The sequence below is a fragment of the Erithacus rubecula genome (assembly GCF_903797595.1).
Source record: "Erithacus rubecula genome assembly, chromosome: 4".
Classification (NCBI taxonomy): domain Eukaryota; kingdom Metazoa; phylum Chordata; class Aves; order Passeriformes; family Muscicapidae; genus Erithacus; species Erithacus rubecula.
Window position 1 is genome coordinate 22,677,761 of NC_136686.1, and position 18,528 is coordinate 22,696,288.

The following is an 18,528-nucleotide window of genomic DNA, read 5'->3' on the forward strand; positions in this document are numbered from 1 at the left end:
AGAATCTGTTTCAAGTTTAGTTCTTACTATTTCTCATACTTATTCAACACAATGTCAAAAAGTATAAAAGCTGGAGAGCTCCCTACCCTAGTTTTACTGATATTTAAAGTGGTGGATAAATGATCAAAGCTCAGAGCATAAACCCCATCAGTCCTCCAAAGGTCTTTTTAATGATATGAGATTTTTAAAGTCTTAATGACATCCAAAAGTGGATGTCATTTTTCAAAGTGGCTAGAAGTCATTATATTTCCTTTTCTAAATTTTCTTTAAAGATGCTTTCATGGTATCTGAATAGAACATATCATCCAAAAGATATACCTAAACACATAATAAGTTTTTATTTTGTCGAAGTTCCTTAGATTTATTAAACTTTGAACCTGATAGTTAACCTAGTATGACTCACAAACCACAGTGTCTCATGCTTTCAGTACCAATGATACATATATTGCTGTGTATGTACAACTACCTTCATTAAGTCAGCTTTCTGAGTATATTTCTGAAAGTTAAATTTGTTGCTGCGAGACCATTAAACTGCTCCTGTACAATACAGCTCATCTGTGCAGTCAATGGTTTCAGAGGCTGTGCTGTACAATGTCATCCCTGCTTACCCAGCCTTCTCAAACACGGAAGCAACTCAGCAGCAGCAATGAGCAAATCAGCCAAAACAGACCCCGTAAGGAATGAGGTTCTTTGCTCATGAGCTCTGTTTCTCACGTGCTCCTTGCATGTGTAGTTTTGAGGCACTTACTAAGTCATATACATCATCTTCTGAGCACATTGTTTCTAGACTTGAACTTGATTTATGAATTCATGTACACAATACTCAAGCTGATAATTCATAGTTGTACAAAGATTCATTCATTTTGAATATAGTCTTTCCAGCACAAGATATACGAGGAATGCAGAGGAAAGACCCTCTTCATTTGCATGACTTGATGCAGTTATCATTGGTTTTTACCTTGATTCTGCAGGCTCTTCATCCCTTCTGATAACAAAGAATGTACTACTTACTATAGGCTACACTACTTGTAGGGGGAACGGTGTCCTTAAGTACTAAAGGCTAAAAAGACTTATTAGGTTTTATTACATGAAATTTAGGTTTTCCTCATAATAATATCTAAGAGCCAAATTCTCTTACAGAGTTAGGAACATCTCATTCTGCCTCTCTGTGTGTTTTTAAAATTTGAGATATACCTACATTTTCATGGTTGTAACTTAAAAGCGCATTTTACACTTAATAAATTCCACAGGGTCATCTTTATTTAGTGCTAAATAGAAGAAGCATGTCTGGTAGGAGTGAGATTTGCTTATTTTGAAAAGTAATTTTTATTGTCTAAAAAAGATAGCTGAAGTGACTTCAAGTACATAACAGCTATTGGTCATACATTCTTACCATCCAGATTTCTCTGAATACCTGTAAATGCTCTAAGTACAGGGTTTATTCCAAGCAGTAAACAAACAATATGGTCTGCTGCATCATAAAGCACAATTAAGCAAGTTAAAGACTGTATTTAGTAAGCTTTTTTTCCCCATACTGTACCTTTTCATCCAAAGCCTTGTGGTGCTCAAACAGAGATTTCAGAGCTTTGAGGACCTCAACTTCACTGGAAACTCCCGAGGGAGACTGTGCTTGCCGTTTCACCACTGTCATCCTCAGGGACCTTTCGTGTCTCGAGACAAGGCACTCCAAATGCTCCAGTAACAGCTATAGGATTTGAAATAAAAGGTTATTCATTTCTGTGCCTCTAAATGCCACAGAAATTCTAACTAAAAAGTACACAATACCAAACGGTAATTTTCTTGGTGACCTCATTGTTGGAGAGATTGCTGGAACTATTAGCAATATTTCATGTTTCTAAATCAGATGGAATAAATGGAAAAGTAGAAAATCTACCCACGATTTAAATTAAAACTCTGCTAGGAAAAGCAAGAACAACAAATCATGAAACGTACAGTCACAATTTTGCTAAATTAATTACATACTTACATATCATTTGTGATAGTGATTGATGAGTATTGACAGCCAAATAAGCAAAGACAGTCTAAAGAATCATGTAAAGATATGAAATAAGTTTACAATTATTTCAGCCTAACTGTAATATGTTTTCAATTTATATTGAAAGCATCTTAACAAATTATGTAGGAGTGAACAGTATATTTTACTAGATTTTTAAGAGCATTCATTTGAACTGCCACAGCTAATGGTGTTCATCACTAGCACATGCTCTAAAATATTCAATGTCTCTGTTGTATTAAAAACACAGCAAAAACCAGAGAAGTCCATAAATATCTATAACATAGACTGTAAATAACATATTTTAAAAATACATTGTATTTAGTTTTCATTATTACTCTTAAGTTAAAGAAAAAATTAAAATGGTATGTTGATGTTATATAGAAAACTTCAAATTTACCTATACTTTCATAGGGCTACCACTGCTGTTTTTAGTGCCTGAACATTAAAGAGACTTGGTTAGCTGTAAGATAAATCAGGGTAGCTAAATTCATGAATCAGAATGCATGATAAATGTACTGTAATTGCAACAAACAATTACATCTAAGTCATTGAACTGGAAATCTGAAAGTTATACGGACAATTGCTTAAAATTTCTCCTTTGATGTGGTTCTTAATATAGCTACTATTATTTAATACATATATTTATCTGTAATCCACAGTAACAAAACCTTGGCAACCTTTTTTCTGGCTTAATTGAGCAAATTTATCATTTGGTGTCCTACTACCCTAAATGACTTATCTCCCAGACAAATGCTGTGATGATCAGTGACTTCTGAGAGTCTGCATGCAAGACTTAGTTGGAAAGTAAAATGGGAAAATCTGGTTTAAGAGAGAAGAAAAGTGATGATGACATGGAAATCTTGGCATGGAAAAGGAATTACACATAACCTATAACAGAGAGATAAAAATGGAGCACACAAAAAAACTCTTAACATACACCCAGAACCTCATTTTGAACTGGTGCAGACAGACAATCCCAACAAGGAATGTGAAGTCAGCATGGACAGAAGACAAGAAACTTGCTAAGCAAAGCCAGAACAGGGATCAAAGAGAGTGATGAAGAGACAAAACAAGTTAAACAAGGTTTGCAAGTTGAAGACAGCAGAGTGGTGGGAACTCAGACTTTCTAATGGGGTGATTGTGGACGAGCTTGCTATTTGAGATGAACAATACAGCACTCTAGCCTTTTGCAGAGCTGCAGATAACATATTTAGTTATGTTACTGCCATGTTAGAAACATTTATTACATATAACACTAAACCCATGACAATCACCCATTTAACCTACACAAAAGCTAAGTTTGTTTCTAGCTTAGAACTATAATTTCAGAGAAGAAAAAGACATATTCCAATGCCTGCATACATTTCATAGTTGTTACATAAATCAAGTGCAAAATGCTGTGTTGCCTATTTTACAGTGTACCAATTGTCACAGCTGTGTCATGGAGAGTCAAAATAGTGCTTGTGAACATTTCATAGCTTTTGTCTTTGTTCTTATTTACCAAGCATTTGCAGTCACTCATTCTTCTGGAAACTACCTCTGAACACTGGAATTTTCCTTACCATCAGCTCTAGGAATGCTCAAGAAGGCATGCTAGCATAGATTTCTCATTTGTAAAAATGTCTTCTTTTTGCCTTTGGACAAAAATAATCTCTATTTCTTCACAAATTCTGTGAGCACTGCTGACAGCAAAACCAGCTGAGCAGGGAATACTATTAACCAAGTCTCCTAGTGAAACACTCCCAGTTCTGCTGAAATGGAAAAAACCTAAGGGGTAGGACATCTGACTGTGGCTGATAACCTGATAGCAAATTGTAGCCCCCTGCTCTGGTGAAATGCTAGACTCACAAAATAATAGAATTGTTTAGGCTGAAAAAACCTCTAAGATCATCAAGTCCAAACATCCACCCAGCAGTACCATGTCCTCCATTAAACAAAGTGCCCAAGTGCCACATCTACACATCTTTTAAATACCTCCAGGGATGGCAAACATTTCCTTAAGCAGCCTGTTCCAATGTATCCAATCACCAAGATAATCTTCTTGATGAAGAAATTTGCCCTAATGCCCAACCTAAACTTCCCCTGGTGTAACTTGAGGCCATTTGCTCTTGCACTATCATTTCTTATCTGGAGAAGGGGCTGACCCCACCTGACCTACAGCTGCAGAGAGTGATAAGGTCTCCCACGAGACTCCTTTTCAGGCTAAACACCCCCAGCTCCCTCAGCTGCTCCTTGCAGACTTGTGCTTCAGACCATTCAGCAGTTTTGTTGCCCCACTTTGGACATGTAACAATAGCTGTTGTTTTATTCAACTTTTTCCCAGTTACAATTATATTAAAAAATGGGCAATAGATCTTCCCTGCTTCCCTGGGAAGTGCAAATGTCAACAATACTGACAGAATTATGAAGTGTCTCAGGGCTACAATGATGAGGGAAGGAAATATAAACATAAAAGATTGACATTGAAGAGGATGGTGTGTCAACCAATGTTTAACATCTAAAGGAAATCACAATAACTTGTGGGCATGCTGAGGAGTTTCCTCCACATATGTAGCTCAAGAATTAATATTCCAAATAGTTGTAAGAACATCACAAGATTTCCCATTGAAATAACATTGTAACAATAATGGTAATTCATTTAAACTACAAAAGAGTTGTTAGAAACAGCTTTAAAGATTCCAGTAAGTTGCAATTAAACTCTGGCACTAATAGTGATCATGGGCTGCTGAGCATTTTCTGCTCCCTCATGCTGTCAAGCTGTTACAGTTGTCAAGCACTCAGAGGGACAGGCAGCTTGCAGAGAAAAGAAGATGAAGATCAACAGCAGCAGGTAGGACAGAATCACCCACGCATCACTGCTATGCTTTTCCTACTGGAAAGCATAAGCTTGACAATGAATTATGAAATAATCTGACAAGTGAGTTTTATGCTGGGCAAATTTTAGAATGCTCAAGATGCCATGCTGATTATTGGATCTTATGTAAATAGGATTGTTTCTGGAATTCTGGACTACTTTTTATAAGCATAAAAAATGTACAAAAATAATAATTTTTCCCTCGTGTTTAGAAAATATATAGATTACCTGATTAATTTTTAGCACCCATAAAATTGCTTTAATTTAAAGGACCTATGAGAAAATGAGCTAAAATAGCTCATTTAAACTATACTTTAAAATATATTCTTAGAGTTTCCCAACACAGTAGAAGGGAATTTGAATCATAAAATACAGGTTAAGTTCTGATCTATAGGTATAATGAGACTACAGTGCATAATTGAAGATGTTTCATAAACCATTTAATAAGGAATGGAAACAATAAAATATGATTAAAATTAGACATACTAACAATTAATTAATTACTTTAATAAGTGCTTTATCTCCCAAGGCATGAAGCAAAAGAGTTAACGACACTGTCTTTGTTACTGCTGTTTCATTTATGAACACAGGTATATTTTTTTTGTTTCTAAACTGTTAGAACTAAAATATTTCAGACCAATTTGAGTAAAAATTTATACTTTATTCAAAAAGCACATGTTTGTTTCTGGTCCTTTTTTGTTGTCTGTTTTGTTGTTCAACCAGATGAATCCACAGCAGTACTGTAACATATTTTTTCAGCCATGGAAGAAACCCCAAAATTTCCTCATAATAATATTCTGATCCAATAATTTAATCCTATGCATTTTTTCAACTTTTAAAGAATATAGACACAAAAAAAAATCATTTTAATTTAAGCAGACAAAGTAGTGCTATTTTATAATTTCCATTAAATAACATGCTAGATCACACTGAATTATCTTCCAGCTTCAGAAAAGATGCCATCTTTCTACATGCTATAAATGATCATTCTATCTAGAGAATATCCAGAGAAATAACTGTATGAGTTTCTATTAGGAAATTTTTGTATCTGTTTTCAAATCCCATACAATGGTCTTCCAGAGAGAACCTGTCTTCCCATCATCAACACTACAGAATCAGCGCTCCCACACTTTCTATTTTGCCTCATGTATTGATAGATTAAGTTTCCAGCTACATTCTTAACATGAAAATATTTCTACTGCAATGTGTCAGAAAAAGTTAATTATCATAGGCAGCTAAAGTACACATTCAACAGCAAATGCCTGAGAATAGCGGTAGAAAGATTAAGTAGAAACTTGATTAAATATTGGGGTAAAGTTTAATTTCTGGTATTTTGGCTGAGATCTGAAGTGTATGTGATCCAGAAAATGTAATTCCATCATGGGCTCTCTCTAATACATGTTGCCATCAAGGTATACTACTACAGCTTGGCATGGAGTGGGAAATCAGGATGTCAAATTAGTTTTGTGTTTTGTTTGCTTATGTGATGAGCAAAAACTGTGTGAGGCTGTTGCCAGAAAATAAAGAAACACATAGGTGTGGGTCTAGAGTAAATAAAATACTGCAAGTTAGGCATAACTGAAAATGTGAAGAAGACCTGGAAGGTTGGTGTGTACTCAGGACCTGACAGAATTGCCACTTTCATTCCTTTCTGCTGATATTCAGTTTGAAGCAAACAGAACAGGACAAATCAAACAGTATCTTTTGTTGCTGTTACCCCAAGGAGATAAAAGGTTGGATTAAAAAATTCAGAAGCTGCAATTCAGAACTGAGCATCTTCATTCAAAAGCAGCAGGAAGTGCTACTTGGGACAAGGTGGTTGTTGTGAGTATTCCCACTATGTGTGGTTATGCATGAGTGTGTCCTGGGGAGTCAGGTGAGCCTCATTAATGTAGCCAAGCTAGGGCTGGCTTAAGTGTAAACATTAGATAGTTGGACAAAAGATATATTACTTGGACTAACTTTATATATGAGAAAAGACATTTAATTTACTCACTGTGAAAGTTCATCAGTGGTCCTCCAAACATTATTATTTATTAGAATCCTTGCTAAATTAACAGAAAATTTTTCAAGCAATTTTTTTTTTTTTACAAAATATTAATGCTGTTTTGCATTAATAACACCATAAATCTCAGTTTGCAAAAAAGCCTTTTTATAGGCAATGCCTTCCCAGTGAATGCTGCTGGAAATCCCATCACTAGCACATCATCTAGACTGTGTGTTGAAAACAACAGCTTTGCATCTTTTCCTATCAAAGGAGTATCCCTATAGAAGACAGCATGACTATTTCAGCCAGCTCTGGGATATATTGTAGTATATAGTATCTTAATGTTGGCAAGAACATAAATATGATGGGGTAATAACTTATTAATGAAAATGCTAGAGGTCAGGGTAAGGCATGTCTGAATTTTTCTCTGTCCTTTCCCATTAATATTTGGACTCTATCTTCCCCTTGTTTGCTGTAACATCTCCTGCACTCCCTGTGTTTTTTCATAGCATAAACATTTTGATCTCTAGTTCATCCTCATTTTTAAAACACACCGTTAGTATTCAGTAATTTTAACTGCAAGGACTTGCAAGAATTATAACACTGTAACTCCCATTTGTTGATATTAGTTCTCTTGGAAAACCTCTTGCCAATTTTTCTTTTACACAGCACAAAAACATAAGAGTGGATGATCTTTAAGCTTCTTGCTCTGCAAAGAAACTGCCTATGACATAGATCTGTCTGACTTAAGAGATGACTTGTATTTGAGTCATCTTCCTTTTCTCTTACAGTTCTTTGTCAAGTGACTATCTTTGGCTACTAAGCTGTCTTGGAATTTTTGCTAGTCTGCACTGCTTATATCAGACCCACACTAGGTATTGGTGCACTGCAGTTTTAACACACTAAAGTTGATGCTCAGTGGATGTTGGAGTGAAATGGATGAAGCATTTTTTCATTAAATACTAAAATAATACACATGTAGGAGTTACTGATAATTTAAGCAGATATAGAAAGTCTTCAGACTTTTCTTCAGCTGACATGATTTACTAAACCTGGAAAATATAGTGCAATTCCTACATGTCCCTTAAAATTTGTTAGTTAATAAATTAACAGGAGAAAATGTAGCTCTCACCTATACCTTCCATAAAATTTTCCAAAACCATCACCTCTAAGAACTTTATATTAAATAGGAACATGTCCTGAACATCCAGGAAAGAATAGAGGTAGATGGAACAAAATTGCCTTTATGTAGGCACCCGTTTCATCTTGAATTTCTGAACTCCATGGCACTCTTTGGTGCTATAGATGGGAAGAAGAAAGCAGGGAGAAAGGCCCTCTCTCAGGTCTTTTGGCATATATATTGTTAGATTTTCTTTAAAAGGCAAATTAGCTGACAAAGAAAAGATATTAGCTGAGCATCCAAAGTGCTATTAGTTTATTAAGAAGAGAAAAATTGGTAAAGTTACACAAATCACAGAAGAACAAAATATGGATATGAGAAATCATCTTTGGTGTTCAACCTTTGAGATCTATTTTGTATGTTCACTACCAGCCTGACTCCCACCTGATCTGGCACTACTCCATCTCTTTCCTCACACCTTTCCATAAACACCAGAAGTCTCCTCTGCTACCCTCTTGTGTTACGAGATTAATTCTGCCTTGCCCATACACTTTTACGTGCAAATTGTTTTATTTCAAAAACAATTCTGTCTATCATTTGAGAATTTTCAGAAGGTGTTGTACCACATATTCTTGTTCCCTGACAGAATAGTATCTTCTGATTGAAGCAGAACAGGATACATTTCGGGATGGAATCTTGTTCCCACCCAGCTGTATGGCTAATGACATTTATTTCAAGGGTGACAAGGCTGCATGTAGACTAGAAAACAGGCTGCTGGTGGTATGTGTGGCAACCTTCATCTCATCCTTATTCAGATCAAATCCAAGGCACAAGGCAAAACTGGTTGTCTGTTGTAAACTTGCCTTTTGCCCTGATAAGAGATGCTACTCAGCATGAGTACCTTGCTTTAAAATACATTTAAACTGAATTACCTTACCATGTTACATGCTGGATCACCTGTAATTGTAATTACAGGTAATTTTAATGTAATGTTTGCAATATATCTGGCTAACACAATCATTTCCTTCAGTACTGTAGCATGGTAGATATTTCCTGCAACTTAGAATCTCCTCCACTCATGAAAATGCTGGATTTTTGTCTTCTTATTCGTAGAAATGAAGATCTAAGTTTATGTGTAAGTTTACACACACCTGATATCCAGAAAAGGTCTGCAGTGTACTTACTCTTGTGTTGTTTCTTTCAGCTTTTAGTTCTGAAATCTCTTCCTCTTTTTCAAGCAGCTGTTCCCTGCATGCATTTAATTCTTTTGTCAGTGCAGCAAATTCCTGTAGAATAAAATTACATATGAAGTTACTCAAGATGTAAGCACTAGGATAATCAACTCCATATACATTCTAGTTTGAGCATTTAAAAAATATTTAGAAATCATCAACACAAACTAAATCAGCATATGTAAGCTTCAGCATCTACCAAAATAATTTCAAGGCTAGACTTAGCTAATAAAAGGTAACTACTGATTTAAGTTTAGAAACAAAAGAAGATTAAAAATGATGGCAACATCTCCCATATATAAGCTATCAGAACCACACCAGAAGAACAGTACTGGCCAATTTCATACAACAGAGACACCACATTTCACACATAAGGAAGTTCAACTCAACATACCCACTTAGGAGCATTCTTACCATTCCATAAGGTAGCCTTTGCAATATGGCATGTGATAAAAAAGTTAAGGTATTCACTAATCAAAATCTACCTAATATCAGATTAACAAAATTAATGTACGAGTTGTGAAAAAAATGCTTTACTTGATATTTAAATTAGCCATTAAAATGTATTCAGTCATTATAGTGAAAGGCTGTGATGACTCAGAACAATATTTTTTTAGTTGGAATGAATTTCCTATGAATTTACAAGATAAAATGAAACTGAATTTTTAGCTGTTCCTGATGTTAAGTTTTATGCATGCAACTAATAGGTATTCTTGTAAACATCTTTTACTTGTCAAAACTTCCATTAAATGTCTTGAATGTATCCTTGCTGTAACTCTTCAGCAATAAACATAAGTTTTTGTCTATACAAAGGGCAGTCATAGAGTTGCCATTAATTTCAATAAGGAAAAGGTTTAACTGTATATGTGTTTACTTTGAGAGGCATAAGATATACTAAGCTGTAGTGGTTACTATTACCCTTTATAGGAAAAAGATGTTACCTATATCACAAACACCGTAAGGTAAAGGATGAACAGCCTTTAAGATTTGTGATCATGTTTTGAGAAAAAAGAAGTCTTGAACATCATTGCTGTTTAATAAAGGCGTATACACATTTTTAAATACTAGGTTAATTTTAATTTGACCAGTACAGTCAGTGTATAAGACCCCACCAGCCCACAAGCAATCAGTTAAACTGCACTCCAAGAGAAAGCAGTTCAAGGAAAAAAAACATGTCCAGGTGGTTTATTTTCTCAGCCAGTAGGATGAAGCTGAGCCTAAATCTACTTATTTAAGACAAAAGCTAGTGATGATCTCAAAAGAGCTTTGTTTGCTGCTTCTCCTCAAGCTGTGGAAAGCAGCTTTTATCTGAACTTGATAGGTGTTTCACAGAACCTTGGTGGGTATTCTTAATCCCATTCTGTTTTAGTAAAGTCTTTAAATAGTTAACAGTATACGGTATTATATATTAAAAGTTATTCAAATAAATTTCAAGTGATATTCTGAAACATGGAACTAAGGGTGCTTTTTATATTTTCATTTTTCAGCAGCTGGAACTGGAAGCATAGTAGACCTCCATACAAACCATGTGGTAAGAAGGAGAGTGTTGTTCTGATATCCACAATGGATTTTGTTTTAGACACTGGCTATTGATCACATGAACCATATAATGATGCTTTGTGTCCTACCTTCTAATCAGTACTTGCTTCTTACATCCTCCTGGTCAGGTACATTTAAGACTACACAGTATACTTTGATGTTAAAACCCTTAGCTTAGCTTTGAAAAAGCGATTTACACTGTAACACTCCTCCCTTGCCTTTCAAAAGTATCATTAAACATTCTGCCTGTAGGTTTTAAACTAGGATTCACAAACTACCAGTCCAGCAGTGTTATTCTGTTCAGAAATTTTTTTAAAAAAAACATTTCCTGTCCCTAAGGTTATAAGCAATGTTACCTAGTGGGTGAAAAGTCATAGTTAATAGAAAGCTAATGATTTCAACTCACATTGAATCTGAATTTTGAAGCACAAACCCACACATAAACACATAATTTTCTACAGCCCTGCAGGGTGGAGCCGTGTTACTAATTTGCATACACATGGGTTAGTGTCTATAACACTTTCAGAGTCTCACAGAATAAACTTTCAGTGTAATCTATGGAGTATGTTGTTGCTGTTCATGTTTTCTCATTTCTTGGTATTGTTTCAGCTGGAATTAAAATAGACATTTTGGCATATGCTTGGGCATCCGGATAGGTGACAGGTGGTGGAAAGGATAACAAATATCATCTGGTGACTTACAGTTCAGGTTCTGAACTACAGTAAGGCAAACCAGTCTGCTAACATGCATTTGCTGCTTTCCTTGCAAATAAAAAAAAAAGTTATATTTATCAAATTGCACATCTTTGTGGTGCCATGGCAAGCCTGCTTCCAGTACAATCCCTAATGTTTTGGTCAATACAATCTCAACTAACAAAGGAATGAAGTTCTACTAGTTTGCTGAGCAGCATGGAGTTTATTCTTAGGATAATTTTGTCCAGTCATCAGTGTAAGTTTTCCCTTGCTTTTAAGCAAATCATTACTCAAAATTCTGCCCCCAGAGAGTCCCATACCTAACATAATGTTGTTTCAGCCTCCAAACATCTTCACTTTATATTTATAACATCTATTAACATCTGCCTTAGCTGGGCTACCTGTGTCCAGTGTTTCAGACTTTGTTATTTGAGTGGCTAACATTGTCCTGTTAAAGCCTGTTAAACAAGCCTGTTAAATATTCAACTTATGCTGCTGCTCTCTGAAATTTATCTGTGCTTTTGACACACCTGCAGTGCAAGCACTTACAACAAGCCTCTTCATATCTCTGGAGCTCAAGTGGCCAAATTAATCTGAAGTACTAGAGACTGCTCATTCATGAAGATCTTGGAATTCTCTGAACTGAATGATGACAGAAAGAGGGCTTTATTCCTTGTGTTTATATCATAAGCCTTTTACAGGGAAAGTCTCCAAGTAAATGGAGTTTTCCCTAGATCTTTGCAAATTATTATTTCTGTCACACCTGCTTTCATAAATTAATAACTAGGATAACACCTCACAACTTGCAAATAATAGCTCCAAAACTATATGTAAAACTTATTTTTAAAATAACCCATTTGTCCAAGATATCCCTGTGACCAGTGCTCCAGGAAACATTTCTTTTCCCCACAGGTTCTATGCTAAGCAAAGCATGTTTTTATTTTAACACAACACCCAGTTATATAATAAATGACGTGATGATAATGACCTCTGCTCATGCAATTCCCTCGTATATATATACAGTGATCAAGGGAATACTGTCATCTGGAATTACTGTTTGCAGGAGAAATCTTGCATGGTCAGTGACCACGACAGTCAGTCATACTTTGGGAGCCCTGAAGATAATATTTGTTGCATAACTAATAGGAGCTGACAGGCACAACTGCACTCTTAAAGCTCATATAGAAGTTGGCAGTAAAGCTAATTAAGAACTGAAGTGAATTAAAATTATGAAAACAATTCAGGTGATTGCACTGGTTTTATACAATACCATGATCAAGATGCTTGCAATTTTTTTTAAGATAAATTATCTGAGAAAGAGCATTATTTTCCCCATCTGAATAAACATAATCTGTCTTAACTGCTGCTTGTCTTTTTCACTTAACACTTGGCCTATGAAATTAAGCCTTGAAAACCAATTCAATAGAAATGTTTAGCTACTAAAAGGAGCACTAGGAGTTACCAATAAACAAAATTCAAGGACTTCCCTGGTGAAGCAGCTGAAATACAGCTGGAGCAGAGCCTGGAGGGTGCCTGAGTAGGATGCCTCAGGACAGGAAGGCAGGCAGTGCTGCCAGATGTGCTGGAGCAGGACTGGGCAGAGGAGGCACACTACAGCTCTCTTACCACTACATTTATGCCTCTAAGGGCTGGCTCAAGAAATCCTGCTTTCATTGTTTGTTGTGCCCAGGAAAGGCCTGCAAGGTTTATTTTTTATGACTACACATAATACAAACAGTCTACAAGTTGAGGGTATGCCACAGAAATTTTAAGATTTTGTATGTCTGATGCTCAGTTGTTCAGAATATGTTTCAGCCCAATTGAGCTGAAATAAAACCACAGTCTCTGGGTATCCTCACTAAAAACACTGAAATAAATACTGAAATTCTGTGTCAGTAGTAACAAAAGCTATATTAAAAACACATACAATTCAGTTTTGGAGACACTGAGGAGATTCAACTTAAAACCTCCTCCTCTGGATTTTCTATCATTGAACCGTAGTTCATTTCAGGAATTAGTGAGTGAACTCTGCACGAAGAAAGAATGGTAGAGGCTTATAATTTCTATTTTACATTCAACACAAGCTATGTCAACCAATTTTCTTCCCTACAAATTTATATGTAATTCATTTAACACAGGAAACCACTATCCACTACAATTCCCTCAGAGTTTTAACCTTTTATATATTAAGTTTTCATCCAATCCATTTGTGTGTTGAGGAGAGAAAAAAAAGGGTATCTTCTTTCTTTTCTTATAATTCTGTCACTGAAAATGTTCTTGGAAATTCTCCATGCCTTTTAAATGACCAAGGATTTATTTTAGCAATTTTGGCAGAACACAGACTTCACCCTTGTTGACTCTTATTATCAGAACAAAATGAAAAATAATTCTGAACATAATTCACTATTTATCTTCTTGCTACAGAGAAGTCATAATAAATATTCCTTGATTCTAAACTAGGTTGAATGCAAGATCTTCCCCATCCCTAGTAGTGTTCAAGGCCAGGCTGGATGGGGCTTACAGAAATCTGGTCTAGTGAAAGGTGTGCTGCTCATGGTAGGGGGCTTGAAATTAAATGATCTCTAAGGTCCCTTCCAATTCAGGTCATTCAATGATTCCATGATTCTATGATTTAAACACGTGGATTTGGTGTCAGTTGTCATTGTTACATTACCACTCAAAAGGAGAGTTCATTTGCACACAAGTTTCAGGTTGGACATGTACCCTGAAATGCTGTATTATAACAGGACCTGGGTAAGAAAAAGGGAAATCTGTTTGGATCTTAGGACTTAGAATTTTGATCTCTTCATACATTGTTTGCACTATGATGTTATTTAGAGTGTTTTCTGCACTTCTCCACAAATAAATGAAAGCAAAATTGATTTAGTCTCTGTTTTCCACATTTTTTTAGGCACTGGAATTTATTTTTATCACCTCTTCAAAAAAATTGCCACCATATGAGGTGGGTTGGCCACCTCATGTTGAACTACTTTGGCTTTCATATGAACTGAGTGCTACTTTGACTCAGAACATGCTTACATAGATAGGGAATAATTTTTATTTACAGACAGTGGCTCTTCCAGTGCTCTTCCAGAGACATTAATTGTGTTTAAACCTATCAAGGTCTGGGTTGCTTAGGGGTCTGCAAGATATCTAAAATGTGGGAAGTAGGCTAAAGTGTCACAACCTGAGAGTTCCAATCATTGACAAAGGGAGATGAACAGTTGCACCAGGGGAGGTATGGGCTGTATGTTAAGAAATAAGCTAAACAGGGAAGTGGTGGAATCAACGTGTCTGGAAGTGTTTAAATATCTGAATATGGCATGTGTGAAGGGACATGACTTAGTGGTGGACCTGGCAGTGCTGGGTGTTATGGGTTATGTCCCAAACTTGGACACTGGGTTAGAATTGGACTCAATGAGTCTTTTCCAACCACTACCTGATTATTCAAGGGCGACATCAAGATTTCTGTTATGCAAGAGAGAACTGCATGTCCAGGTTTCAGGTAGGGTAGAGTTAATTTCTTCCCAGTAGCTGTTACAGTGCTGTGTTTGGGATTTGGAATGAAAATGGTGTGGATAGCATGCTGATGTTTTGATTTTTGGCTAAATTGCGTTAACCCTAAATCAAGGACCCATTTTCTTTTCCTTTTCTCATGCTGTGCCATACCAGGAGGTATACTGAAGAAACTGGGGAGGAGCACAGCTGGTGCAGGTGACCTAAACTGACCAAAGAAACACTGTTCTGGTTCAACAAATTTTACTTCAATTCTCCTCCCCATTCCACCAGGGTGGAGGGATGACAGAGTGGAGGTTGAGCAAGAAGCTCTGTGGTGCTCCATCTCCATCTGGGCTGAAAACAATGACATTCAGGAACTCAAGACCCCATTTTAAACTTTTTTTTTCTTTTTCTTTTTTTTTCCAGAAATGTGGGCAGTGACTGAAGTTTTAAAATGTGCAGCCATTTACCCACACAGAAGTACACAGTGAATGCCCATGGAAAAAAAGAAGAAGCATTTCAGAGGCTCAGAGCCCCTGTAAATATCTATAAGAATTAATAACTCCAGTACATTCACTGAACACAGAATTTGACAAATGCAGAACAGTTAATAGCTTTCCATCAAGAATTCCTTTCTTAAATAGTCAATTGAATCTACATCAGATTTTCAACTAAGTGCTGCAAATATTTACTTATTCAGCCATCCACTCCTAGGTAGAAGAAACCATCTCAGTGTAGTAGTCTCTCTGGGCATAGTCTGCTACTGTGAATAAGTAATTTGCTATGATGACTGTGCGCCCAGAGTAAGAGAGATATAAATGCTTTTTAGAGCAAACAGAAAAACACTCAAATACATTTTCAGTACCTGAAAAAAATACACACAAAAAGCCCCAAAAACTTGCTTGCATAAAAGAAGCCAAAGTAATAATAGAGAACTAAGGACTATGCTAGATAAAATTTATGTATCCGATTAAGATAATTCAAACTTATGGAACAGATATAGATATAAATATTTTTGTGTAGCTTTGTGACCTACGTAACCTGAATTTTATAGAAATGTCACCTAAATTCACAAGCTGTACCATGTTACTTTCCTGATTTTTCAGAACAAGAATACCACAGTATTCAAAAGTATATTTCAAAATTCAGTCAGAAAGAAGCTTTAAATGCATTTGTTTATATGTTAGTTAATGTGACAGCCAGTCTAAACAATGGGAAATTGAAAGATAATATAACCTCAAACAGCCATTCATATATAATTCTCTAATCACACACAGCCAAACACAAATCTCTTTCCCAAATTAGCTTGAAAAATTGTCACATAAAAGTTCAAATTTTATGTGACACCAGCTAAAAAGTGACCAGTTGGCATTTCTGGCTTCTTCACAGTTAAATTATTTTTTAATGGAAAACTGCAAAATAAGTATGCAACCTGTCGTCTTATTCATATTTTCCCACTTCCTCTGTTTAAATAATTTAGATTTGGTGCTCTGTATTATCTATTGTGCACTGATCTCTAAAATGTATGCTTTCTGAAGAATAATGTCCACCCAGCAGGAACTGGTCTGTTGAAACACAGTAACAATAAAACAGAAGAAAAAGGGGGGAAAGGCATAATATAATTAACAACAGATTTTTCTTCTTTTTTCACTAGAATCTTCTGTGTTCAGTGAGACTCTTCAGATTATGATGAGAGATGTGGTTATTTATTTGTAATCCCTAGTATCAGGCTATAAAGCTCAAGACTTCAAAGGACTTGATAGCCTTCACCCCTTAAAAAAGCAGATATTTTAATAATGATAAAAATATAGCTTTTAAATACTTTTAAATATTTTTACTATAATGTAACCAATCCAATTATATCAAATGAGTCATTCTCCCATATTTATGGACAACAATGAACTTTAAGTCTTTTTTCTTTCCCCATAACAATAGCAGATTGAAAATTTAAAGGTCTCTTGTCTTGCAGATCATGTAAACTAGATTAGTTTGGTTTGGAACAGATATCAGTGAATGACAATAACACACTCTGTTACTTTCAAATAACACTAATTGTGTCTTTAGTTCTTTGCTCCTAACTGATGGGAACACTGAGGCACAGAGCAAATAAGCAAATTAAACATCTGTTAGACAAGTACTGGAAAGGGATGGGATAAAACATCACTCATAAACATCTGAAAACATAATAAAGCTGAACTTGTAATTCAGGTTAAAAAGCTCATCACCTTATATACAGTGTAGGATGAAACTGCAGACTGGCTTACAATGTGTGTTCAGAGTGTTTTACTATACACACTGGACCACTTTTTGTAGAAGTATTATTCATGTGCAACATTATGGCACCACACTTTCCAAAAGCAGGATGAAAGTGTCATTGATTGTGCCTGTAGTGATTATTTCCTTAAATCATACTACTGTAGTATAAAAGAGAGTCAGCTATATAAGGGAAATTATATCATCAACTTTTTTCCATTTAATAATTAAGGTCTTTGTTTTACAGATATTCATATAGATTTTTTCTCATAGTACATAAATGGTTTGCAGATATAGCCAGGTTGCAAACGACAGCATATCATAATTTTCAGGTGATGTCCTTTAGCATAAAATATATTTATACTAAAATGCCTTGATTGATTAAATATTTTACTGCATAAAAACTGACGACAATTTACTCCTCCACAGTTGCAAAATTTTTCATCTATCGAGAAATAAAAAGAGCAAATTGTGATCTAAAATAACAATGACTAATTTGTAAAATATTTTATGGAAAATGGGATTAATTTAATTCCAATTAATCAGATATATATTTTTCCAGATATTTAATTATTACAGATGTGAAATGGTCACAGAACAGTAGCATAAGCACAAAATAAATTGCTGCATTGAAATACAAGACTACAACCAGACTACAACCTCCCACTGTCAGTACAATCTGATTTTATGCTTACCATCTTCCTTTTTTTTTCCCCCCCTACAAATTTAAAATAAGCACAAAGTTATAAAAAGAACAACCCTGGACAATATGCAAATTATTGAAGTGCTTTACAGACTGTACAATGGCTGCAGCACACCAATGCACACATACAACCCTTATTTTAAGGCAGATTGAGGTCAGTACATGGCCCTAAGAAATAACCTAAAATAAATCCTGACAGAGAGGATATATGAAGGGTGACTATGAGAAGCAACACATACTTACCAGTTAACAGAATAGGTCTTTTATCATAATGTTGGATAAGGAATGTGAAGCTTTTTTTGGTGCCAATTCCAGATTCCTAGTCTAGTTGTTTTTTAGCATCCCTGCCTCCCTTTCCAAACTCTTTACTTTTCTGGCTTCAATTTGCTTCTCCCTAGAGCAACTTGTTGTTTTCTTCCAGGCAAACTTGACAAAATACAGCATGACCTTTTCTTCTCTCTCATTTTGTGTAACAGTCCTGACACTTGTCGCCTTCTCTGCTTTCTCAGCATTGTCTCTGGGTAAATTTTATCCATGATCACACATTCAGTTATTATTAATAGGTCAACAAGTCCTCTGTTCTGATTCAGAACCTAACCTTCCTGCCACAGTAAAATCATACTTCTTATCCTT

The 18,528-nt window shown here is 35.5% G+C and overlaps 1 protein-coding gene across 3 annotated transcripts in view; it reads right to left on the bottom strand.

The window, feature by feature from the left end:
- PPFIA2 (PTPRF interacting protein alpha 2) overlaps window positions 1-18,528 on the bottom strand; it is a 278,624-nt gene that overhangs the window by 99,763 nt on the left and 160,333 nt on the right. For all 3 annotated transcript variants that reach the window (XM_079303530.1, XM_079303529.1, XM_079303531.1), the window contains 2 exons: window positions 9,163-9,264; window positions 1,541-1,705 (listed from right to left, as the gene is read on the bottom strand). In XM_079303530.1, the coding sequence (XP_079159656.1) occupies window positions 1,541-1,705; window positions 9,163-9,264 (267 nt within the window). The remainder of the gene's footprint in view (window positions 1-1,540; window positions 1,706-9,162; window positions 9,265-18,528) is intronic.